Consider the following 26,078-nt stretch of genomic DNA (forward strand, 5'->3'; position numbering starts at 1 on the left):
ACTTCTCAGCCTCCACCGTCTCGTGAGCCAGTCCTTCAAAGGCAATCTCTTTCTATATGTCCACATATATCCTGCTGGTCCTGTTTCTCTAGAGAGCTCCAACACAGAAACGGCCGGGGAGTAAATGTTTTAGGCGCTGTGGGTCATATGGCTCTGTCACAGACACTCAACTCTGCTGCTGTAGCTTGAAAGCTGCCGCAGATAAGACGGAAGCCAGTGGGCACAGCCGTGTCCCAGGAAAACTGCATTTACCCAAATGGCAAAAGGCCCAATTTGGCCCATGGGCCCTGGCTTACCACCCGTGGTCTAAAAGAACCAGTCACTTTTCCTCATTATCGTTTAAAATAGGAATAGCCGTCCCTTGCTAAAGGACCTGTGACGAGAGAGCAGGTGCTGGGACTCATGAGGCCATGCCTTCCAGACACCTGGTAAGGGGCCACAGAACTGCATGGAGATCCAAACCAGACTTGGATTCTGAAGACCAGTCTCCTTGAGCCCAGGGGCCGCTGGTCTTGAGCGTCTGTCCTTCTGCATTTCAGCTGCTCTCACTGATGCTCTTAGTCCCTCCCCTAAACACTTCCTCTTTGATAACTCTGTTAGTCAGGATAGGTCTAATGTGCTGCAGTAACAACTTAGCCCCAGAATCCTTGTAGTTAAACACACCCCAGTTTATGTGCACATCTAGTATGTGCATGTGTGGGGGGTGGTGCTCTGCTCCACAGATTCTCTCAGGGCCCCAGGCGGAGGGAGGCTCTACCTCCTCATGATGTAGTTTCAGGTTTCTCCTTGGCAGGGAAGAGAGCTGGACACTTCGTAGGTCAGATCTGGTGTCTTTGCCTGCCTACAGGGGCTGGCAGGTGTGCGAGAGCCATGGATATTTGGAGAGCAGGTGATGGTGCTATGACACTAACTGACCCCACCCCCCAATACGCCTTCAGTAATGTTCCTGGAACACACTGATGGTCACTGGTATAGCAGAGGGGGTTTCTTCCTGCAACGGAGAAACGTTGCTTCAAGTGAAAGCACCCCCCAGAATCCCAGAGTGCAAAGCACACCCAAGTGGAACCTCTCTGTATCAAGTTGGTGAGGGTGAGACAGACAGAGCACCCTCATGGCCTTGGGCAGCCCACTGGGGGCATGGGGCTCAGTCTGTGGGCTTCCAGTCCCACCTCTGCCAATGGCATTTTGAAGATTGGCAGGGGGCGGGCATCTCCCCCTTCCCTCATCTGTAACGCTCAGGACCCCTCACCACTGGCTCTGGGGACAAGTAAGAATGCAAACGCCAGGACACTTCCCTTGGGAGGGTTATCCTTACCTGACTTGCATGATCTCTCTTGCTCATCTGTCATCTGCTCCTTTACTTGTTCATTTTGCTTCTCGGTGAGTCTCACAAAGGCCCAACCTTGTGTGAAATGCTTCAGACATATTATCTCATTGAATCCTCACCACAACTCTGCTGAGCGGGAGACCCTTCACCCACTTGACAGATGAGCAAGCTGAGGCCAAGAATGGAAGAGCCAGCTTGACCCCCGTGCTTGTAACCCCTATACCATCAATCCCTTCTGACATGCGAACTCATCCTAGCCGTTGGAGGAGCAGCACCCCACCAGGGGTGGGAAACTCCCATCTGATCCGGATGGGGTTTCTGGTCCACCAGGAGTGTGACTCTCACCAGGGAAACCAAGTCTGGTTTTAATTATCTCCCACCCTGCCCCACAAGAGCGTGAAAACCTCCGATGGTTTTTCTCCATCAATAATTCCTCACCCCACCCACCCCCAGGCGCACATCACCACAGGCCTGCTGCCTCAGGAAAAGCTGTGGCCACACTTCCTCGTCTTCCAAATGGAACGGAGTGGGGGAGATGAGGATGGGGAGGGCGGCGAGAGTCACACACACAGCTCCTCTTCTGTGCACCGAGCGGGAGCAGGGAGATAAAGCACGTCGAGGGCTTTGTGCATCACCAGAGACACGATAATTTACTTTCCCTCTGCGCGAACTTTGCAAATGATGCTCTTTAACTCGCTGGTGAGATAAACAGTGGTTGTTGCAGAAAGGGCCTCCTTTCCCTCTGACTGCTGATTTTTCTCCCCTTTCTCTTCACCTCTGCCTGGGGCTCCTTGGTTTTCCCACACCCCAAATCCTATCTGGGTTTCTTATCATGGAAAGAGCTCTCCCCACCTACACACCCCAAAATCCCCCACGGCAGGTCCCACCTGCTCTCACATTCCCACACCTCAGACTCGCTTCCTCTCCTTTTCCTGTAGCCACCCGGCACCTGCCCTCCAGAGCCCATTTCTCTTTGTCCCAGACTCCAGGCCACACACGGCCCACATTTCACCCCTTTGTCCACTTCTGATGGACCATCCGATTCTACGCATCCTCTTGCTCTTCATTTGAGTCATGCTCTGTGTTGGTTTATTCGGCCCCAAACAAATGGTACCCCTCACAAGTTCATTTTCACCTCTCCCTGCATCTTAAAACTCGCCAGCCATCTTGAGCTCGAGTTGTTTTATTGTTGTTTTCGTTCCCAGACTTTTAAAAATAATATTTGTCCCCGCCGGGGTGAATGGCGCGCGCGCACACACACACGGGCAGGCTCAGCAGCGTGAATCGCCGCTCCTCCAAGCCCTGTCTCTGGGCATGCCCCTCGGAGGGCTCCATCATCAAAGGCCTGTGCTGTGGATTTGAGGTGTCTCCACTGTCATTCTCCGATGACGCTAGGCCTGGCTTTCTTGGGAAGCTCAGGTGTTGAGGCTGTTTGGTTGTGTGAGGCACACGCCAGTCCTACCCCCATTGGACTGAAAAAGTGGTCACCTCCCAGCTGTGACGTGCCAGGGTGAGGCCCCCCAGGGAGACACAGCAACCACACTCTCTGCCTTTTCCCAACCATGATAGTGTCGAATGGATGCTTGGGACTCTTGCCAAGGAATGGAGAGCATCCGTATTGGCTTTCTAATGCTGTGTGGGGTATGGAGTGCCTCTCCTAATGGCACGTGTCAGAAGCCTCCAGAATGCCGAGAAGCTGCCCTCCACATCTGTCATCATCTCCTCGGCTCTTTTTCTGCTTCCTGCATCATTTGCCAGAAAGCTTCCCAGTGTCTCTCAGGCTCCAGCGAGAACCTGAGACAGTGAGTTCAAGGGCAGAGGTGGGTTACTCTACCCAGAGTGGGGCATAGCTCGGCAAAGGAGGAAGTCGGCAGAGTCCACAGTCAGACAGCCCTGGATGAAAGCCCTGCGAGCTTAGACAGACCTCCCCTGGGTGTCACAGGGACACTGGGGATGCTGCCACCCCCGGGGTTGCTCTGGGCCAACAACGTAGAGTGTCCGGTGCCGAGTCCGGCATGTGGTAGGCGCTCAGCAAACGCTGGTCCTCTCCCCACCTCTGCTTCCTGTTTCTGGTGTCAAGGACGTGTGTCATGAGAGGACCAGAAACAGAACAGTGAGGAAAAGACAGGCATCCATTCTTAACTCAGTCAGCAGTCAGCCAGCCGGCACGCTGGGCGCCGTGGGCGCTGTCCTGGGTGCTGACCACTCAGTAGTCCAGCCGGGGAGACACACAGTAGCCAACAGAACAAAACGCACCGTAGGATGTAAAGTTGATGATGCTGAGGAAGAGGAACGAAGCAGGGAAAGCAAATGCCAGGCCTTTGCAGGTAGGCAGGCTGGGTAGGAAGGCCTTCACCCTGCCATCCTTCTCCTTCTCGCTGCTTCATAGGGCAGCAGCTGGGGGTGTGGGTCCATAGCTTTGCCTCTGTGCTGAGCAGGTCTCTAGGCTGGTGACAAGAGTTATGGTTCTTGGCTCTGTGGGACCTGGCACTCACCACTGGGTGCAAACACACACTAACTCAGCCTGTCACCCGCACCACTGAGGCATGAGGGCCTTCCCCACGAAGTGACTTTGCCACCTTATGCTGTTACGCACCAGTCCTCTCTGAAAACGTTGACCACGTGGTGGAAGTCTTTCTAAAATGCACAGTGCCTGTTCCTCCCTGTGCCAAGGCCGCTGAGCCCAGGCTGCAGTGCAGGGGCGCCGATTGATGGCAGCGTCCACGTCGCTGCTCGTGGCCCCTGCACCTGATAACCCCGGGCAGGCTGCTGCTCCTCCCCAGTTACTGTCACGCCATGTTTGGGGTTTTTGAGCCAGTGCAGAAGTCAGCAAACTAAGGCTCCTGTGCCAGCCCCTTATTTTTGTAAATAAAGTTTTATTAGCGCACAGCCATGCCTGCTCATTTATTAGGTTGGTGCAAAAGTAATTGCGGTTTTTGCAATTTTTAACCTTTTAAACCGCAATTACTTTTGCACCAGCCTAATACATGTTGTCTATGGCTGCTTTCTTGCTAGAGTGACAGAGTTAAGTAGTTGCAAATCCAAAAACGTTTACTATCTAGCCCTTTACAGACAAAGTGTGCAATGCCCCTGGTCTAATCCATGACTCATTTATCATTCCTTGAGGGCTTTTAGGAACCTGCCCCTGTTAACCCCTTTTGCCCTTCTCAGCTGCTCTGGGATGAGAAATTAGGTAAGCAAGTTTGTAAAATAAAAGTAAGTAGGCTCTCGGTGAATGAGGGGGTGAGGTGAAGGACTTTCCCATAGGTGATAGGCAGAAAGAAGCTTAATGTGTGGTCTTCGTGGCGTCGTTCTGTTTGCCAGGGGGAGACTTTTTTTCCTTCTGGATTCTCAGATTCTGGATGAGTGAGCCACACCTGCTCATCTGGAGTGTCGTGGGCCATGCAGCCCGCTTGCTGTTGACGGCATGGAACTTGCTTTGCTCTGAGCCCCTGTCCCTCGAGTCCCACCCTCAGACCCCCAGTGTTGGCTTTGACTCGCATCCCATCTGTGCTCCCAAGAGGGCTCCTGCCACCCTCTCACCCCTTTCCTAGAGATGCCATCGGGGCACCATGTGGGTTTGTCTGGGTGTTGAGATGCTACCTGGCGCTTCTCCAGAGAGGTCAGAAGACTTGGGGCCCGGTGGCCGTGAGGCGGGCATGCACACTGGGGCACCCCGGAGCCACAAGCTGCCGTGTTGTCAGTATCAAATCCCCCCAGGGTGCATCCCGCTGGCTCAGCAGGTGGGAGGTGGTGTGGGTGACTGGGCTGTTGCTTGGCAGGGGCAGGGGGGACCATCGATGGGGGTTTTCTAATTCCCTGCCTACCCACATGTGCTCCTGGGGGGCCTACAAAGCCCTACAAGCTCAACAGTTCTCCCGTATTAGTAAGACCTTGCTTCTCTTCTCCCTTCAGATCTTATTCTCGTCCAGCTACCCTCCACGTCCCCAGTTAGCAGGCTCTGCATCACCAGGAGACTGGTGCCCGTAGCTTGAGGGTTAGGCTGTGACTCATTTGGGAGAGCATGGTAAGGCTGGTGAGAACCAACTGGAGATAGTCTGGGTTCGTGATGTGCCGGCCTCATTCAGGTTCTGAGTGTTGAAATGGGTCCAAAAGAAATCAGAGTGACGGCCCTTTCTGTGTGTAGCAGATGTGGCTGGGGAGTGGGCACTGAAGGGAGGTAGCAGGTGCTAAGGAGTGGAGTGGCCATCCTTCATTCAGCCTTCTCAGGAGGCCTGGCTGTGACCTGGCAGCAGGTGGCATGGGCGGGTACGGGCCAGTGGTGTCTTCCCTCCTCAGCACCCCGAGCCCAGCCTGAGACGGGCCAGCTGCCTGCTCTGTTTTCATGGGAGCTCATCCCACCTTCTCCTGCCCTGTAGAAACCCCAGGAACAGATGTTTTAATCCACAGACAGGTTTCTGGATTTGGTGGTTACGTGGGGACATAGGAGTTCACCTCTTAATGGTCCTCGGAATGGCCGCAGACATGGGCAAAGCAAAAAGTATTGTGTGTACGCAAGTCTAACCACAGTTGGTGACTTCCTGGATCTTCTCCACCTCCTTCATATTTTCTGGAGTTACCGTGAAGCTTTCAGGCCTCATGGAGATAATAGAAATAAGCAAGATACGTGGCAGATTAATTCTTTAACCAGATTTAATCTAACAAGAAAGAGGCTGGTTTTGGGTTTTTTGGTGGTGTGTGTTTTTTTTTTTCTTTTTAATTTTTTCCTTCCTTCTCTCAAACGTTTCCTGTACTGAGGATAACAAGACCAAAGGGTGTTAAATTGGTTCTGAATGTCCACCAGTGGCTGGCCACATTCTTGTAACGATTTCATTAGCCTGAATTATCCACTTTATTTTCTTGTAATGGGATTAGCTATACTTGAGGCAGCTGAAGACCAGAGGGGGAGAAAGTGAGGGAGAGCGTCCGCTGTGTGTTTCATTAACTCACTCCAGCAGAGGCGTGGAACTGACCAGAGTGCGTGCCCTGGGCCAGAGGTTGCATCTCGATCCCCTCCTTTTAAAAGGAAGAGGGACACGAGCTGTTCCAGTGGTCTCACTTGGCCCAAGGAACGAGAGGTGCCTGGGTCTGGCTGACGGATGCCTCCTCGGGGACAATTTCTTCCAATTACCTTGTAAAAGTAGTAGGATGTGTGGGTAAGATGGATAACTGCATCTTTTTTCAGGGCTCCAGGAATCACAAAGCCACATCTGGCCCTCCCGTCTCAGCTGTTTGCTGGAAAGCCCTGGGGTCCACCAGGAGGGGCCTGACTGGCCAGCCTGCTCCTTCCCAGCTTCCACCTGAAACTCCATAAGGGCTTGGGGAGCTGGGGGTGTGAATTGCATGTCACCAATACAAATCCTCTTAGTGGGCAAGGCATTACTAACGACAGCTTCCGTTTCTTCGTTCCTGATAGATGCCAGGAACCATGAACTCAGCAGCCTTGTATGAGTGGGTTGGGCGGTGATTGTGCCCATTTTACAGGGGACAGAAAAGTGATATGGGGCGCAGGGCTGGGATCAGAACCCAGGTCTGACTCCAAACTTAGGTTCTTTCAGTGATGCTATGACTTGGTCCCTCTGTGTCAAAACTAGACTCTTTCTGTGGCAGTGCCCCACTGCGTAGTCACCGGAGATACACAAGTTTCACCTGAGTGTTAAAGGCAATGGCCTTTCACCTTACTGTGTGTGCTCAGGCCTTCCATGACGACAGCCTTACTTCTTTTTCAGCTCCCAAATTGTATTCTCCAACTGTGTCCCGTGGAAAACCAGTGTCCTGAGAGATGCTAATAGGTTTTCTTATTTGGGGAAGAAGGGTTCTGTGGTCCGATGAGTTTGAGAAACATTGTGTCTTCTTTATTACTGTTCCAGATAGATACTCTGTGCTCCTAATATCTTAAAGGCACTGACAAGGTCTGCAGCAGAGAAGCTCACTGATCTCTGTTTAACTAGATGTCTCCCAAACTTATTTAATCCTAGAAGCCTTTTTACACAAAATATCTATGAACACCTTTCAGGACAAATTTGAGAAATACTGTATTTTTAAAAAGTTACCTCGTGTATTAAAAACTATTTTTATGAAATTTTCTGCCTGAGGCCTACACTCCGGTCCAGCAGACAGTGTTCATCCCGAAGCTGCTTCTTCAATCCTTCAGCCCCGCCCAGATGCGCCCCCTCTGGTGCCGAGCAGCGTTTAAGGGCACAAGCTTTAGAACTTCATCAGTCCCAGGTGTGAGTCCTGGCACTGTTTTGGCAAATCCCTTAAGCAGCCTGTGCCTCAGTTTCTCCATATGTAAACTAGATGCATCATCCCTGCCTCACAGGATTGCTGAGGGTGGCGTGAGGTTATACGTGGAGCACGCTGAGAACAGTTCCTGGCCCGTTGAGTGCCCTCAGAGTGGGGGCCTCCAAAAAGCGCCTGTGACAACCAGTGGGGGGGGGGTTGGCAGGAGGAAAATCCTAGCAATTCTGTCTCTGTGTTTTAGCTCATTCTGTTAAATTTTCTAATTTTTAAATATTTAAAGTTGAACACACACAGTGAAACAGTGGTGCTTATAGCCATCATGTGTAACTGACAAGTGTACATATATTGGGGACGAACGCCCAAATCTATTTTACTGAGGATGTGCCCCAACCCCAGGGGAAAAACTTGAAAGCCACCAGCTTACAATCATCGAAAAAGAAGCTGTGCCCCATGGAGGCCAGAGCGTGTCTGGTTGCTTTTCTTTCCCGGCACAGAGCTCTGTACCTGCACACGGGCCGTGCTCGGGAAGTGGCGTGAATGCAGGGCACATAGTTCCTGCAGGGCACATAGTTCCTGAAGGACCAGGCACGTGAAGATTGCTGCCATGCTGCAGATCTAGGTCTAGGTCCTAGAGGAGGTGAGGGCCGTGCCTTCAGTGCCTGTGTCCCCACAAATGGGTCCATGCCTGGAGTAGAGGCTGGGGGGCAAACCGTGGTGGCAAGACCCTGTCTGTCTTCAGGCTGCTGAGAAGCCCGCATTACGTGAACAGAAGCAGCCGAGGAGGAAGCAGACTGCAGGGGGCCGGGGGTGGGGGGCAGAGAGGCCCAGTCTCGGGCAGTGCAGAGGTAAGGGGCATTCCATCATTCTGGAAGCGGAGGACCCTTCTAATCTCTTGGAACCAAATCGGAATGGAAGGCGAATGTGGAGGTGCCACACAGGCTGCGTGTGTTGTATTTGCATGTGTTGTATTTGTTGACACTGTGGTTAAAATGTTTTGACCTGGTCACCAGTATTGTAAAGTCTCATTTCTTAAAAGAATCTGGATCGCAGCCCTCTTTAGAAGAAAGAGCTGCCGGCCCTGGGCCCAGATGCCCACTGGCCATCCAGACTGGGGCTGCGAGGCTGCTGCGCCCTCTGGTGGAGCCGTGGGCCTCAGCCTGAAGCAGGCTGGCTCCCCTGCAGGGCTTATTGCAACTTGGATTGCTGAATTCGTACCCACCACCCCAGCCCCCAGCCCCCCCAAATGCTCCGAGCTTCAGATTCAGAGAGCTGGGGAGGGCCAAGACTGTGCATTTCTGACAAGCTCCCAGATGACGCTGACACTGCAGGTACCGGGACCACACAGAGCTGGAGCATTTCTGCCATTTGTTCCCAGCTCTGTTGGCTCCCTTCCCTCATCTTCTGCCTCAGACGTCTTTGGCTTGGGGGTCAGCATCCTGTCCCTTCTGTTGACCCAGCTCTGGCGCGTCTCAGAATCCCTTCACACCTCTCTCTCTCCCTCTCTCAGTCCAGCCTGAAAACGACTCAGCCAGCGTCACCCGACAGTGAGGGCAGGGCCAGGCCAGGAGCTTCCATCTGCCGGTGCAGGTCCCCTCCACCAGAGCCTCTCAGGAGAGCCTGTGGGTTCTGCGTGGAACGCGGGCCCCACCGATTCAGAGATACCATTTAAGTGTTCTTCCCCAAGATCCCTCATCTAGAAAATGAGAGGGTCACACTTGCCTGGAAAGGACCCATGAAAGGCTATTGAGAAAAGCTAAACGCTGTCCCCCTCACTTTTTCTCTCACTTTCTTAGAAACCAGGTCATTTTTCAGCCTCTGAGAGGCAAAAATGAAAGGGAGCATTGCGCTGATGGTGATAAGGTAACCTTTCTACATGCGGCTCGCACCGTGATGAGCCGTGAGTAATTGGAAAAGTTCAGTCTAAAAGGCACTCTTTAAAAAGAGCGCAAGAGGGAACAAAAGAGGAAGAAGCGCCACAGGAACTACGCCTCCATTAAACCGCTCCCTAAGCCATCGCCCCTTGGCCAGGGTCCGCTCGACTCAAGAGTTGATACATACTCAGCATCATGACCTCCGGGGACAGTGGGAACAGCCCACCGAGACCCCCCGCCCAGGCCAGCATCTTGGCCAGGGTTGTCTAGAAGGAACCGTGTCTTTTCTCTCCTGCTCAGCAGGACACAATGGTGAACCGTGTTGTCGAGGCCCCAGGCCCTTGGGGAATCATCGAGCTGGCCCCCTCTTTGCCTGGCTGTCATTTATTCACCTTACCTCAGTCACATGACGGCTCTGTAAACAAAGAGGGACATGAGGCGGGGACAGTGGACAAAGCCGCTGCCAACCTGCCGTGATCCTTCACCCAGTGGGAACTACTCCGTGGGTCCATGGGTCCATGGGTCCATGGGTGGACCCTCCTTTAGGATGGTGGGCGCAGAGGGGAGAGCAGTGAGCAGAGGTCAGCAGCCCTCAGCTGTAGCCCCTACACAGGTCAGATAAGGGGTTTTATCCCAGAGTCCTCTTGTGTCTCTGGGACAGAGGGGGGCCCACGGCCTGCCTGCCAACTCTTCCCTACCAGGTGAGGGAAGGTCCCCTGAGAACAAGGTTGATGTCTGTCCTGCCCTTGACTCCCTCCCAGCGCCCTGCATACAGGGGCCTCGCAGAGACTTGGGGACAAACCGCCCACTTTGAGTCCAGCTCAGGCGTCTCACACCATCTGTGCAACCTTGCCCAGTTCACTCCCTTGGTAGGTAATGACTCGCCAAGTGACCTTGGGGAAATCAGGTCACTTCTTTGAGCCTCAGTTTCCTCCATCTCTATAATGGGAATGGCAGTGCCCAGCTCCTAAGGCTGTCGTGAGATCACGCTCAGCAGATGCTTAACACGCTGCAGGGCACAGAGCACTGAAGAAGCACCTGGGGGATGGACGGATATGTTGTGTGGGTGTTGGGAAATCGTGGTACATTTGAAAGGCTTTTTAATGCCAAGAGATTGAGCCTTTTTTCCTTACCTCTAGAAGGAACAAAAAGCCTGTGGTTTATTCTTATCACAAAACCACCTCTTCGTCTTGTGCAGACCACGCTGTTGTTCTGGCTCTCAGTCCCTTGGGTGGCAGCTGATGTTTTTTTCCGTCAGCCGTGCCTGGAGTGCAGGTGGAGAGAAGTCGTGCCAACAGACTTCCCCACATGACTCGGCACTTCTGCTGGGACTCTAGTTGCCTTCGCAGATCCAAATAGGAGAGTGATGAGGATTTGTGTCCTGGGAGCAGAGTGGCCTAGGTTCCTCAGGGCGTGCCCGACCCCCACTTGGTGTTGGCATGCGGGCTAGAGGGTTAGGCTGGCCTCCCTGCCTGCTCATTCAGCCCCCAAACCCAGGCACCAGAGCAGCTGCAGAATTGTCAAGCTAGGCATCTCTGGAGGGTCCTCTCTGTCTCCCCCTCAACTTCCCTCTCGCTTCCGTCCCCCCCAAGCCCATCACGACATTCAAAGAGGAGAGAGGATGATTCATCCCTTTTCATAGCAGAGTCAAAGACCCTGAGCAGTTGTCATCCAGGGGCCTGGTCAGGGGCGCATCGCGTGCCCCGAGAGAGGCAGCCCCCACATGCACACAGGGCACACACACGGATTGCTCTGCGTTCACGCCTGTGTGCAAACACAATTTGCATGTCCAGACTTGTTTATGAGGGCTGGGTATAATTGGCTTCCGGTCTCAACACCTCTCCACCTCCCCCCCCACCACCTCCTTCTCCCCCGTGTGCCCTCCCACCTGCACACGCCTCAGAAGAAATTAGAAACGTGACAACAAACTCCAGTTGTCGAAAACCCACAAACCCACCACCAGTCATGCGCATTTGGCGTGGCTGAGGGGGTGGGCCTCGGCGTGGGGGAGTAATTGGTGAACCCGAGGTGAATGAAATAATTGGAAAAGTGAGGTGTGAGTTTGTTACTGAAGTGTGAGCGTGGTGGGGGAGGAAAGGAGGGCCATGTTTAAAAGCCCGCTATGTCCTCTTTATTCACAGCTTCTGATACAGTAATTGCTATTTTGTGGTTTCTATTATCTACACAGTGGGGAGTGTACGCGTCTCCTTCCCCAAGCTACAGAGTCTGGGCTCGGTGGGGAGCTCCTGGGTGCCCTGTGATTTTCCTCCCTCTCTGGACCTTGGTGGCCCTGCCCAGGCTCACCCAGGTGGCAGCCTCGGTCCCGGCCGACTAGGGCTCACACACAACTTCCTTCCAAAGCCGCTCTTAAAAATGGCTCCCTGGACTTGGCTGTCAGATAAGAACCTTAATAATGGCTGGTATTTATGTATCGCTTATCTCCAAGGAGCTAAAGGTACTTCATCGATTTTTCCCCCCAACCCCTTTTTTTTTTTCCATTTTAATTCTCTTTCTATATCTATCTGAGATCATTAGTATCAGCCTTGTATTATCGCACACGGTCATATAGGACCCAAAGCCCTCCACTTCCCCAGCATTGTTTCAGCCAGGAGGGAAAGCTTGCCCGGGTTGGAATACCAGGCCATCGGACCTGGGCAGGTCACTTCGCCCCTCTGGCCCTTGGTTTTCTCCTTTGTAAAAACAGGCGGTACCACCACTGCCCCACAGCTGTTGCACCTGGAAACGATATATTTAAAAGGCCTAGCCCGTCGCAGGCACTCTCGACAGAAGCAATGATAGTGTCTTGAAGTCTTAGCTGTTCATTTCGGGGCTTCACAGGCACCAGGAAGTTCCTTCTAAGATGTAACCCTAGTCTCCCAGCTGCTCCATAGGCCCAGTTCTCTCTCGTCCTCTTCTCGGAAGGAAGGGGAAACAGCTCACCATCACCATTTATTTCCCTGATCCCCTGAAGCATAATGGGATTTGGGAAGCTACTAGGGTCTTGGGACACAGCATTTCATTTGCCCTCCAGGGGCCTGCCTGGAACCCCAAACAGGGGCTGTGACCTCCCCACGGCCCCCCAGCTTCCTGGGACAGGATCCCAGCTCCGTCTTCCCCTGCCTGTGGTTCCTCATGAATCCAGAGTATCATGGCTCTCACTGCTGAGCTTTCGAATGCCACTTCTCCAGGCCACATAAGCACAGCTCCTTCAGCCTCTCCTCATCAGCTTTTTTCTCCCCCTTTTAATTATTTTCCTCGCCTTTCTCCGGACCCTTAGCTGCTTACCATGCACAGGGCATCCACAGCTTGCAGTGCACTGCAGAGAAGGAGGAATTAACCTCTCTCTTTCCCTCCTTCCCTCCCTCCCTCCCTTCCTCCCTCTCTCTCTCCCTGTCTCTCTCTCTCTCCCTCTCTTTCTCTGTCCCCGTCTCCCTCCCTCCCTCTCTGTCTCTCTCCCCCACATGCACACACACACAGGCTGGCTCACCAGAAATTAGACAGGGCTAAGAAGAAATCCGGGCAGAGGTCGTGGAGATCACCAAGCGACAGGATTGTAGCTCGTGGGCAGAGGCAGAGGTTTGCACATGGGGCAACTGGAAGGAATTGGGACTCAGTCAGCCTCCCTCGTCCTGGGGTCTTGGGCAAGTCACTGGACCCCTCAGAGATCTTGCAGGGCATTCCTAGCCACCCCCACATGGAGCCTTCCTGCTTCACACCAGATGGGGCCCAGCTCAGAAAGAAAGAGACCCCCATTCCTGAAAGTAGCCAGTCCCCTCCAGATAACTGAAGGGAGGCAAATATTGTGCAATAGAAAAGAGAGCTTAACATCAAACATACCCAAATTCACATTCTGGCCCTGCCACTTACTGGCAATAACTGTTGCCACCCTCAGCCTCAGTTTCTTCATCTGTAAAATGGGGGTGGTGAGACTAATAATGAACATTTGTGCTCTGTGTGTACCTCATGGCCTGTTTCCTGTACGTCTCATCTGAGTACAGGTGTAATGTACCAGTGGGCCCGCCTACCTTCCTGCTACCCTTTTCTGGTGGGTTCATTCCAAAAATACTGTCAGGCATCCACTCTGATCCAGACCCTGGGCTCCTTGCTGCAGGTCTCGTGATGGACAGAACAGAACTCGCAGAGCTGCGTTCCAGCCCCAGGGGAAGGCAGACAGCTACACCACAGTGAGCCCTGAGTGCTGGCAGGGCATCCTGCCCAGCCGAGGGCAGATCCGCACAGGCCGCTCAGGCCAGCGCTAGTGAAGCCGAGGCCAGAAAGAGGCCGGAGGCTGGGGCAGGGGTGGAGAGCGGGTAGAGAGACCAGTACACCGTAGGTTGTTTGTGATTGTGTCTGTACAGCACCTGGCGTGGCCCGGGCACACAGCAGGGCTCGCTTGGACCAGATCTGAATGCTTGCAGACTCCTCGGGCCTGGGGGCCATCAGATGCACCCTCGCTGCAGTCCCATGGCTCTCTGTAGAGCTTAGAGCCTAGGGACCATTTATCTGAAGGCAGCTACCAGGAAACTCAGCCATCTCCGCCCTCCCTACCTAAGGCCAGCTCTGGCAGAGGCTGGGGGCGTCCACAGAGGAAGAGGCAGCGTGTCTGTCATGGGGCGCGCTGGCCTTTAGGTGGCAGAATAAAGCAGGGTTTGCGGGGAGAACAGCTCTGCCACCTCATCTTCTTGTCCCCACCTGCCCAGCTTCTGGGCCCCCACCCACCCCCTCCAAATCCGCCAGGAAGACTGACAGGGCTCTGCTGCCCATCCTCTCCAGCCCCTCCCCTCCCTGGGAGGCTGGCCTGGTCACCAGCAGCCCAGTTTCTGTCGCCTGCTCAGAGGCGCCAGGAGGGGGGAGCTGAGCTGCCGGGGAGAGCTCCGCGGAGACGTGCAGATTCATTTTGAGGACTCATAATGCCGCATTTACACACCGTCCTGCCTTCAGAAATTGGGCTGGTAGATGCCTGGTCATGCTGGCAGGGCTGTGGGTTAACACCTCGGATTCAGCTTATATCATTTCACGAGAGCTTACGGCCTTTCCGGTGTTTTTTACCCAATCAGTCTCTGGCCCTGAAGCATCCTAGACCATCGGCGTATGTGTGTGTGCCCAGCCGCTCGCGCGTATGTGTAGGTTTTCAGATAAAATAATACCTCTCTTCAGATGCCATGCACATCAAATATTTATCGGCAGCAATTTGCACGTATATATTTGATAAATGGATGTTAGGACGGTGTTGGGGCAAGGGAGCAAGGCAGGAAAGCAAGGGAGGCCCGATCCTTTTGTCCGGGAATTCCTCTGAGGCTTATTGGGGGCAGGGTATGCGGGTAGGGAGAGGAGGGTCCCAGGGATGGCCCAGGCTGTGTGTACCTGTTTGATCCCTATCTGGGGGAGCCAAGCTGTTTCCTCCTCCAGAGCTTTGCCTTGCTATGGCTTAGCAGATATCAAAACGGAAGACCAGAGGGAGGGGAAGTGGGGTTTACAGGGAGTCGCTCATTCGAGCAAGCGCAGAGCGCAGAAGATACATCCCTGGTCCCGGGCCTGGGAAAAGAGGCTCATCCTGCTGGTTCAACGCAGAGGTCCGCCATGGGGTAGATTCAGGTGGGGAGACCCCGCTGACCCCAAGTCTGGAGCCTTGGCTGGCACACACGAGCAGCCCCTCGCCTCCCCAGCCCGGCCATGCGTGTCCAAGGCTGGACACCCCCTGCTGAATATTTACCGCCACAGGCCGGGGAGAACGAGTGTGCCGGCCTGTCAGAGAAGAGCCGAAAACTGCCGGTCAGCATCTCCCACCTGATCTTTCCCTCCGTGCCCAGTGTGGTGGCCTGGGCCTGGAGGAGAGGGCCGCTTACACACCAGAGCACGTGCTGGCCAGTTGGGAGCTGCCGTGTGTGTGTGTGTGTGTGTGTGTGTGTGTGTGCGCGCGCGCGCGCGCGGGCCCGTGCACATGTGCCCCTGCCAGCACTTCTGTCGTCTAACGGGAAGGAATGAGTGTATGAGCATTGGTCCTGCCCCCCCCACCCCCACTCCCTTTGCTGACATCAGTTCTGAAACTCCCCTGTTTTTGCTGTTTGCTCCTAGCACCTTTGGGGAGCTGAAGACTGTCCGCTTGCCAAAGAAGATGACTGGCACAGGCACGCACAGAGGGTTCGGCTTCGTGGATTTCCTTACCAAGCAGGACGCAAAGGTGAGACCAGGATCCCCGCGCACCCGTCCTTTCCTGTCTGGGCCCTTTGCGAGAGAAGCTGCAAAGCTCTTAACAGATGTGGGCGTGTTACCACCCCCGTGCGGTTTGTCTCTTTTTTTGTCTCCCTGACCCTGCTAATATGCACAACATCCTTGGAAGAATAAACCCTGGGTTTTGTGTTTGGAGGAAGGGGCAATTCTGTGACCTCCTGCCTTCCCCACGTCACATACGCAGGGACCAGGGATACAAAGTGGGGAAGCAAGTGGGTTTCCCAGGCCTCCCGGGTCAGACAGCAAGCTGCTCGGTCGTGAGCTTCCCCAAGGCTGGTAGCACAGGAGATGCTGTGTGGAGGATGCAGGGGTTCAGGGGACAGTGCTTGCCAAAGAGACTCTGAGGCATCCAGGGGGAGCCTGGGGGACACGTCTTTCCCATCCTCCATCCCACTGGGGCCTGGGGCTTCTGTTTTGTGCTGGTTGCCGATGAGGACGGTCTTGGCAGATGCTGCTGTGTACAGAATCCCTGCAGGCTCCCTGGAGACATACAACACCCTTTATTTTTGTAAGCAAGGCAGCCTCTCTGAATTTGGGGCCTCGTTCTCACTGAGGATACGGACTTGGGTCCTTGCCCAGCCCAGTGGCAGGCGTGGAGGCAGAGGCTGTGGGACTGGGGTTCTGGCTTTGCCCCTGGTTGCTGCCCTCACTGCACCAGGTCAGAATACCCAGAGGAGGGGGCAGTGGTGCTGTCATCTGTCACCATGGGCTCCCTCCACGAGCCTGTACCTTCAGGCTGTATCTCGGCTCTCTCGGCCTCGTCTTTCCTCGAGGGTACAGTAAAGCGATGGGCAGGTCTCACTACCGGCTGGGAACCTCTCCGTTCATCCCACCTCCAATGACAAGCAGAATATTTGTTGGGATTGCACCCACTAGCCTTTAGCCAAAGGCCCAGTGGGTGGAGCCAAAGGTGACATCTCAGGGACACAGCTGCAGCCTTTGTGGGCCCTGGGAACACGCGCAGGCAGAGGGGGTGCCCCCAGGACCTCAGGGAGCCTTGCCAGCCACCTTTGTCTCAGCGTCTTGAGCTCAAGTGCCTGTTTTGTTGACACGTGGCCACGTCTGTCCAGACATCTGCTCCTCTTTCTTCTCGGCTGGCAGGCAGCCTTTCCCTCGCCTCCCATTGTGACAGCAGGGGCAGCACCCCGTGTGCAGCAGCCCACCCCCCGCCTTGGCACTCAGCAGCAGGGCAGGCACCTTGGGGGTCCCCGCATTGGTTCAGCGGGAAGCCGGGGGGACAGCCGTCCGGAGCACCACTGGCAGCTCAGCTTTCCTAGCCACACCCTGTGCCTCAGTTTCCTCATCTGTCAAACAGGAATGATAACAGGTCCCACGTCACAGGGTGAAGCCAGATGGTACAATGAAACCCTGGCACTGGTCCTGGCACACAAGTGGTCCTCCTTGTTTCCACCAGCCCAGGTCCCTTCAGAGCCGGCCGGCCCTTGGTCCGCGGACGGAGAGAAGAGCAGCATAGGACAGTGTGGTCTCCCCCGTTCCACTGAGCTCTGGGCTTCCGAGGAGGTTGGGCCAGGAGGGTTATCAGCTGTTTGATATCAGGGTTCCTCCGTGAGATGATGAGTGGGGAGAGCGGAGGGGCACCCAGTCCCTGCCCCCCTGAGAAATGTCTCTTCTTACCAGCTGTGAGAGCACAAGCTTTGAAGCCCGAGGTGTGGAGTGTGTGCTTGACTCCCCGGGGCCAGATAACGGAGCTTGAACCCTGTACTGCCACTCGCCTGCTGTGTAACTTGGGCGAGTCACTTACTTTCCGTGGGCCTCAGTTTCCCCCTTACAAAATGGTGGTAGGATTTTCCTCGTGAGTGGTCGTGAGGTTTGGAGGAAGTGACATGGAGAACCTATGGCCTGGAGCCTGTGAGCTCTACCTGGTAGCTGTGGTGGGGAAGATAATGGTGACAGTGGTGACAGTGGTGATGACCTGACAAGTAGACGGGATGGGGAAGGAGCAGGGAGAAAAGGTGTCAGAGTTCCTTCAGCTAGAGGCCATCCTTCCACATGCAGCCTCTCCAGCCCCGAGGTTGACGTCAGAATTGATACGGCTCTCAGGGCCCAGAGGGTTAGACCAGACATAGGCTCCGGCCGTGAAATTCCATGCGCCCCACTGCCAGGACACAGCCATCATGCAAGCAGAAACGGGGTTCTAAGGTAGACAGGACAGCACGAAGGCCCGATTGGCCTGCACTCCACATGGAGACCAGGCTGCAGGTTATTTCCGAAGCCAGCACAGCTCCTGGTGATTTATGCAGGTGGCTCCTCCCCTCCACCCTTCCCCATCTTCGATTCTGGGCTCCTGAAGGCGAAAGGGGACCGAGGACAGTGAGGACCCAACCCACAGCCCCTCCGAGACTGGCTCTTGCTGTCTCCCCACCCCCTGGTCTCCAACAGGCGGGGACCTGGCTCCGGAGTTATTTGTGGCCCCGCCATCCCAGCAGCAGCCCTTCCCTGTCACCGCATGCACAGTCGGGACGAGGGCCCTTTGTGTCCCCGCCGCCACCAAACAAGCCTGCCTTCCACGAAGTCTGAACCCACCGGGAGCATCTCTCTCCTGCAAAGCTCCCTTTGCTCTTTTCGCTTCCCGGAGAAGCACGTTGCTTCTCTCTCTCCTTCTCCCTGTCTGTCTGAAGAACTTTATTGTCTCCGAGTGGAACATTCAGCACTCTCCCCTGACCCACAGAGCCGTGCGCGCTGCATCCTGGTGAATAGAATTGTGAATATTGTAAATATCTAGTTAGCTCGAGGGTGGGCGTGAGTTACAAGAGGGTGAGCAATGCTGCACGGAGACATTGAGTAAAAACAGATCTTTTTTTTTTTTTCGCCTCTGCAGAAGGCATGCGTGGGACTGCTAGGGCTGGCAGAGGCGCCTTCGTGACCCCCAGTTTCTCACTTCCCCAAGCGGCTCTCCTCCTTTGGAAGCGCTCTGGGGAAGGACACCTTTGGAAACCTTCCCAGGGCTCGCTGACACCCCGACCCACTCACCTCACTCACGCAGGGCTTTACTCCCATTTCCCACCACGGTGCCCTCCCTGAAGAAGTCAGTCCCTCTTTTGGCATAAGCAACTGCTTCTTGAACCTGGAGCTGTAAGCCTCCTGTGGGGGCCCCAAGCAGTCCTCGGACAGAAGGAAGGGAGAAGGGGAAGAAAAGATAAAAGGGATTGGGCAGACGTGGGGAGAATGGCAGGGAGGGCGTAAAAGCTGGTCATAGAAACTTGAGTCTGGAAAGCAATGGAGAAAGTAATGGTTTGTGGGCAAGGCCGGTGCTGAGATTGGAGCCAGGTACGTTGGCTCCCAGCACAGTGCTCTTTCCTGGCATCTCCCCATCCTCTTGGTCAACTGGCACAAGAGAGAATTCGGCCCCAGTCTGTCCCCCGGCACCACCATCTCTGCTTGGGCCCCAGGCAGGTGCCATCTGTGTGCCCCTGCCCTCGGGGATTCTGTCTTCCCACCCTCCTCCGTGACCCCCACACTCCACCCCACACGTCATCAGGAACTCCGTTATCTAGCAGGCCCTTTGGGGTCCGGCACACACCCCGCAACTGGGAAGAGAATGCTAGCACGAGGCTCTGAGAAGGCTGTTGTGGTCGAGCTCAGAGTAACCAGGCAACTGATGACAATAGCCAGAGGCTCCCGTGACCCACAGTGCTGGCTTTGTCCGTGACATGGACACCGCACGCGCATTGTCTCGTCCCAACCTGCAGCAGCCCCGGGAATCGGGCGGGAGGTTTGCGTAACTGCCTTCCCGCTTCTCCAAGCATTTGCTAAGCTCCCTCTGCTGCCACTGCTGAGCCCCAGGAACCAAGGGGAGACCTGGCTCTGCAGTAGGGACGCTGAACCTGGTGTGGGACCTGTCTGTCCTCGTCACAGGCTCCTTGAGCTGCATATTCTCCCAACCTAGGACCTCCTATCAGCCCCCGATGTCCCACAGAAAACGGCGTTCCCTGGGCAAGTGCCGGTTATCTAAGCTCCAGCTGTGATGAGCCCATATTTTTCAAAGAACCTTCCCCCACATGGAGGAGAGAAGTAAGTAGGGGGTAGGTGGAGGTTGATGAGGGCAGACAGGAAGTCCAGGAGTCGAACACATCCCGAATGCGTCGGTCTTGCTGGGAGCCCCAGGTCTGCACGTACGTGCGTGGCTGTCCGCGGTGTTGAAGGCACCACATGGCCCTCTGGGTCTGATGATGTTTCTGGATGGGCAGCATCTTTGCGTTGATGAAAACTATCAACTTCTAAAAGCCCGTCTCTGGCAGGGGCAGTGTTGGGCATTTGCGTAGGTAATTTCTAATCCTCCGGGGACTCTAGGAGACTAGGGATTAGGAAGCCCCATGACAAACGGGAAAACTGAGGTTCAAAGGGATGAAGTCACTTACCTGGGTCGTACAGCCAGTGCTGGGCGGGGCTGGGGAACCACCTGTGTCCATCTGACTCCAGAGCCGCTATTGAGGACTTCCTCCCTCCCTGCATGCATTTATCCACTTAAACGGAGGGCCAGCCCCCTCCTCGTTCCACCACACCCATCACCCAGCCCCAACACCTCACCAAAGAAAAGCACTCACTAACAAGAGACATTTTGGAAGAAGACCGAGAGGTTGCTCCTTAAAACATCTCTTGGGAACAAGCCCGGGATGAAAGCAGCTCCTCCAGGGCCCCAGAGGAGGATTGGTCCCCCACCTGCGCTCACTGTACCACCTTCCAACCCTCCCCGCCCACGGGACAGCCTCGCCTCAGAGGCAGCAGCATTCTACCTGGACAGGTGACCTGGAGTTCCCCCCAGGTGTGCCCACCCCGATTGGCCGAGAGGCCACCAATAGCCACTGGGATGCATGTAGAAGCCGCCGCCTCCTCTCTCTTCACCCAGATCAGGCTGGTCACGGAGGAAGAAGGGAAGGGCCGCAGGGGAGGGTAGGCGTGCAGCTCGGACACTGGGACGTCAACTTCTTCCCTGCGTGTGCCTTTAATTCTTCCTGCCTCCAGCCCGCCACCCTTTGTACTTCTGCAGTTGCAGCTGTTTTTATTTGCCGCCGCTGCTGTTGTTTTAAAAGGTCTATTTTCACATGGAATGTTATCCAATTAGCAGAGCAATGTGTTGGCTTAAATAAACACTTGGGGGGAGCCGGCAGTAGGGAGACGTGATGGCGGCTGGCGTTGGCAGGCAGAGCTGTTCTCACTGGTAAACAGCCGCAGCTTTAATGGTAGGGCCGCACCAATTCCTGTCGCCTCTCATTCCTCACTTCTGCACGCGGCCAGGAGGGGCAGAGGGAGCGATGTGGACACACGGCCTCGGGCCGTGACAGGGCAGGTGCCGCTGGGTGGGCGTTTTGGACGGGCTCCCGTTGGGCCTCTCTGCACCCGTGGCCTTCACCTTGCAGGCTGCGCCGAAACAAGACCTGCAGTGGAAAGAGGTGACGAGGAGCAAGCCAGGCGAAGCTGCTTGAGGCAGCGCCGGGCCATGGGCTGTGTTACATGCACAGTGAACATTGATGGCCATCCGATCACCAGTAGTGTGTGTGCAACACACACATGTGCTTAACTGAGTGCAAGGAGGGAGCAGAGTGCAGTGCCCACAGGGTCCTGTGGGGATGCGCCGGGGTCTGAAGGGGACATTTGCCGTGGAAATGAGTCCCTGGGGCGTGGCATCCCCGGGCAGCCCATGTTGTGGACAGGCCGCTGCACAGTGGTTAGCGGTGTGGCCTATGGAGTCAGCCTCTTCCTTCCAGCGGTGTGACCGCAAACAAAGGACTTCATGTCCCCAGATCCCAGGTCACTCATCCCCTCCCAGGGGAATAATGCCACCCCTTGCCGCGATTGCAAAGCTCCAGTGGAGTGGATGGACTGGTGTGTAAAGGGCTTCAGCCAGGCCGTGGTGCCAGCACAAGGGTAGTGGAGGCAGCCGACTGCTCTGGGCCCCGTGGGCTGGACATGCTGCCGTTCGAAGCTGGGTCTTGGTTGTTCTCTGGCTCCCGAAATGTTAACTGGAAGCAAATTCAGGACCTGGGGTTTTGTCCCCACGTCTCTGTTCTGCCTTGTGTGTTGATGTATGCACTCACACCCGTGTTTTAATTGTGCGTTTTGTCTAGTTTCTGTCATCAGAGCCCAGGGGTAAAAGAAAATGTGTTGGCATTTCAAGGCCAGGACTCGCTCAGCCAGCTTGTTTATGGGCTGGGAACCAGGGAGCAGGACAAGCCGCCCTCCTCGGACGAGCAGACACGCATCCTTCCTCACCACGTGTCAGCAGTGCCACGACGTACCTGTCTGCTGACGGTGTGCACTGCGGCCTGCCCAGCCCCCGTGAGGTCAGAGTGGGAGGAGACGGGGTTCAGTTGGCCTCCTTTCGGGTTGATGAGGCAGCCAGTACAAGTACCAAGGTAATGTGCCCGCTTTGTGCCCACTGTGGAGCCCAAGGCCATTACCAGACCACGCTGCCTCGTTGCCTTATCACTTCTGACCCTTGGCTACGTGGGACTGGCCTGGTTTCCCTGGTGACTCTTTGTTCTCTCCCAGAGGTCAGAGGTGATGTGTCCCCTTCGAGTCCCCTAGTTTGGTGGTTGGCTTACAGTAGGTCCTCCGTGGATGTTGAGTTGAATTGGATTGAGCTGAGTAAATGAATGGATGGATAAGTAATGGAAATCTATTCATCTGAAAGATTTTAGACACAACAGCCTGGAAATGGGACCCTGGGAATTTTTTTAGAAACACCCTCACTCAGCTCCCCGCTATCGTAACTCGGAACAGAGCAGGGTGCTGTGCAGAGAGCCCCACTTATTGCGGAGATCAGCTCCTCCCCTGTGGAGCCCAGAAGCAGCTGCAGGGTTTGCTGAGAACTTGCATGTAGGACTCTGGGAGCGTTGGGACAGGGACGAAAAGGATCTGTCCCTCAGAGCACAGGACGTCACCCATGGGAAGACATGAAACATCCCTCGGTCACAGACCCTCCTCCCAGGAGTCACAGGGCCGCGTTCTTCGCCCACCTCAACAGAGAGAAGTTAGCCCCCCACAGTCCCGGCCATGCCTGCTGCTCCCGTTCCCTTTGCTCGGTCTCTTGGCCAGCTTAAGTCACACTTTCCCCAGGCAATGGGGGCACAGATGGCTTGGGACAGGTTGGCGGTGTCCGTGCTCAGGGAGAGTTGACGTCTGCCGGGAGAGGCAGCCCTCCCACTCTGCAAGATACAGAGCAGAAGGGGCCGAGAGCGCGCCCTGGACTTCGAAATTTCAGACAGGAGGCCATCCTCGGCTCTGCCCAGAGCCATGGCCCTTGGGACGGGAGTCCTGCCAAGGGTATCGAATGGGCTTTGTTGCCGGAAGGAAGAGGCCTGTCTCCAGGGAGAGCTGCGGAAAGGTCAGGCCCAGCGCTGTGCTGGCTGCCTCCCAGTACCTTCCCTGTTCTGGAAAGATGGCCACCGGGCCTGGTCAAAGTGTAGCCGGTGGCTGCCCTCCCCACTCTGGCTTCGCGGATTTCCTTCCAGGGGAATGGGGGAAAGGCGGCTGAGGCTAGGGCTCACGGCGCCCGTGGCTGGTGGCTTAGGTCAGAGGAAATCAAAGAAGCGTGATTCCGGGACAGCCGAGCCAAAGAACCAGACGTTGGGGGTATCTCTGGGCTCCAGCTAGATGCTCAGAGCAATCCTTGTCACCTCAGATTGTCTGAGCAGGGCCAGGGCACGAGGCCTGCTGTCCAAAGTGGGAAGTCCATCTGCCCCGGGTCAAGGCAGAGACTTGGGGCAGCCATCTGCGTCAGGAAACAACCCAACCCGCAGATGGTTGAAATGACGAGAGATTTACGGAGGAGTAAGTGGGGCTCGGACACTCCCCAGGGATGGAGAAGCTCTCAGGACCGGTGACAGTGGGAGGCCAAAGAGATGCTTGGAGGGAAAGGTAAGAGCCGGCGCTGCCAAGGCAGGAACTGTAGTCCTGGGGAGAGGGAGTGGGGGAAGGAACGTGCCCACACCCATGACTCCCATCGGCTTACCCTAAATAGAAACCAGAAGGCCAGGGAGCCCCAGTGTTACAGTCTCCATGGGTGTCAGCTCTGAAAGCACAGAAAACAGGGGACTCGGAGGAGGAGCAGAAATAGGCAGCTAGCGCATCAGATGGTAACAGCAAGTGGCCCCAAATTTCTGGGAGGGGTCTCCTCTTAAGCGGCACACTCCCCTTTGCCAAATCATTGCCCCCTTAGAATCTCCTCTGGATCTCAGGTTTCTGCACTGACCCAACTGAGTGATTTGGTGGTTTGTCGTGTGCTGGTTGCATAGGTGCCTGTTTCCATTCCACGAGGTCCCAAAGTCATGTGTGTGGGGAGCAGGATCTTCTCTCCCTCTCTGTCTGTCAGACCCCAGACTGTGGTCCAAACCAAAAGGTAGAGTGTCTGCTTATATGGCCAGTCGAGGATGAGACGTGCCCCTTTCCCTGCCGTCTCCCTGGTCTGAATCGCAAGGTGTGAATAAACCGTGGCAAGACATCTAAGCCAACCCTCCACCTGCAGCCAGGACCAGCCTAACCGTCCCTCCCAGTCTGGAGAGTGTTTTCAAGACCACAGTGAAGGACTTTGTTCTGCAAATATTCACTGAGCACGCTCTGTTCTCGGCATTGCTCTCAGGGTAGCGAGGAGAGAGGCTTTCCCTCCAATGTTCACCGTCGAGCCGGGGAGACCAGCACACAAGCAGGTGTTATGGGTGGGTGTGCAGGGCACAGGGCGGGTACCTGGCTGCAGCCTGGGTGAGGAGAGCAGGACCTGCCCTGGGCCGCCAGCAAGTCAGCCATGATGAAGGGAGCCTTTCCGAGGCTAGGGTAGAAATTGGAAGACCTATTGGAGACAGAAAGTACGTGTAGAGGCTGAAAGGAAAAGTAAGAAGGAAGTTGACCTGCCTCCAAACCTTGGCCATTGCCTCCGCTTTCCCGCTAATGAAATGGGAGAATAATGTCTGTCCTCATGAGGAGGTTGAGATCGTGGGCTTAGAGTTCAGGAACCCAGGAAATCCATAATCCACACGAAGAAGGCTCTTGGACTGCAGGGGATGACACAGGCAGCAGCAACAGGATTAGGAGAGATGCAAAGGGCCAGGAATACCTGCCTTTCCACTCTTTCTGTCGAGACACCCAGCACTGCACTGGGTGCAGGCCTGTGCTGTCCCTCTGCTGTGCCCAGAACCTTCCGTGCACCACACTCTTCCCCTGAGACCTGGGGCGCTGTCCCTCACACACTCCCCTGCCTCCCCTCGGATGCCTCAAATATAACACACTCTCATTAGACTCTTTTAATGAAAGGCAATTACTCTGGATTACCCAAGGCCAATTTTAGCCCCGAATCACCGTCCTCGCTGCCTGCGACAGTTTGAGGCCACCGCATCCCCACCACCGAGGCAGTGGGCGCTTGGGAACGCAACCTGGTTTCATATTCACCTGAGGGGACAAGAACTAGGAAGGCTAATTCTGCTCTTTCGGGAGAAACACATATTGTGCTCAAACTTCAAATAACCTTCCCTTGTTCCTGCTCTTCAGGGCGATGATGAGAAGCCGAGGGCACAGTAACAGCAGCCAGCATTTAGTGAGACTTGGGATGTACCGGGCAGCGTAGTAAGTGTCAGTTCATCGAATCCCGCCGTCCATTCTTTGCCTGTGGTGCCTCTGTTTTACGCATGAGGAAATTGAGGCACAGAGAGGTTGAGCAGCTTGCCCCAGATCACACAGCTTGTAAGTGGTGGGGCAGGAATTTGAACCAAAGTAGCTCAGGTCCAGGGCCCCCAATCCTAACTGCTGTGCCACCTCTCCTCTTGGAGTGAAAAGCCCTTACGAAGAGGAGACGAGAATTTGCAAGAGGTGACATTAGAGGGAGGCCAAGAGGGAATTCTCAGCATCTCCTAGAATGAGTGGAAACCTCTGCAGGCTTTGTGTGACACACAGGAAACACAGGGCTGATGGCTAGAGTCAGAGAGGCTGTGTTTGGGGCATCTTGCTGGGCGCACCTCCCGGGCTGTGTTATTTCATTCTTCTGAGTTTGGGCTTAGCTGCCACCAGATGCAGCATCTTGGCTGCCCCCGTCCAACTGTGTCCCCAGGACTGCAGCTCCTCAGGGACCCTGGCACCAGGATGGAATACTCACCATGCCAGATTCCCGACCAATTTCCCTCCGCCATCTTAAAGCCCCAGCTCCCCTCTCTCAGGCTGTTTCTCTGCCTCGCCAGCTGAGAACGCGTGTGTTTTAAAGCTGTGAATGGCCCATTTCGGCTCAGAGTCCAGATGCACTTTTATATCCGCGTGGAAAAAAATGCAGAGGCTCTGCTGGCAGTCAGAAAGAGTTTTTTAAATTAAAGTTAAAAAAAAAAAAAGGGCGGGGGAAAGAAAAGTTTCCTGCACCTGGCCCTTCTCGGGAAAGCACAGAGGAGAACAAAGCATTTCTTTAATCT

At 55.1% G+C, this 26,078-nt stretch overlaps 1 protein-coding gene across 2 annotated transcripts in view; it reads left to right on the forward strand.

Annotated features, from left to right (window-relative positions):
• RBM19 (RNA binding motif protein 19) overlaps nucleotides 1-26,078 on the forward strand; it is a 127,190-nt gene that overhangs the window by 65,796 nt on the left and 35,316 nt on the right. For both annotated transcript variants that reach the window (XM_019734080.2, XM_074321072.1), the window contains exon 22: nucleotides 15,517-15,622. In XM_019734080.2, coding sequence (XP_019589639.2) covers nucleotides 15,517-15,622 — 106 coding nt within the window. The remainder of the gene's footprint in view (nucleotides 1-15,516; nucleotides 15,623-26,078) is intronic.

This window comes from Rhinolophus sinicus, linkage group LG16, assembly GCF_036562045.2.
Source record: "Rhinolophus sinicus isolate RSC01 linkage group LG16, ASM3656204v1, whole genome shotgun sequence".
NCBI lineage: Eukaryota > Metazoa > Chordata > Mammalia > Chiroptera > Rhinolophidae > Rhinolophus > Rhinolophus sinicus.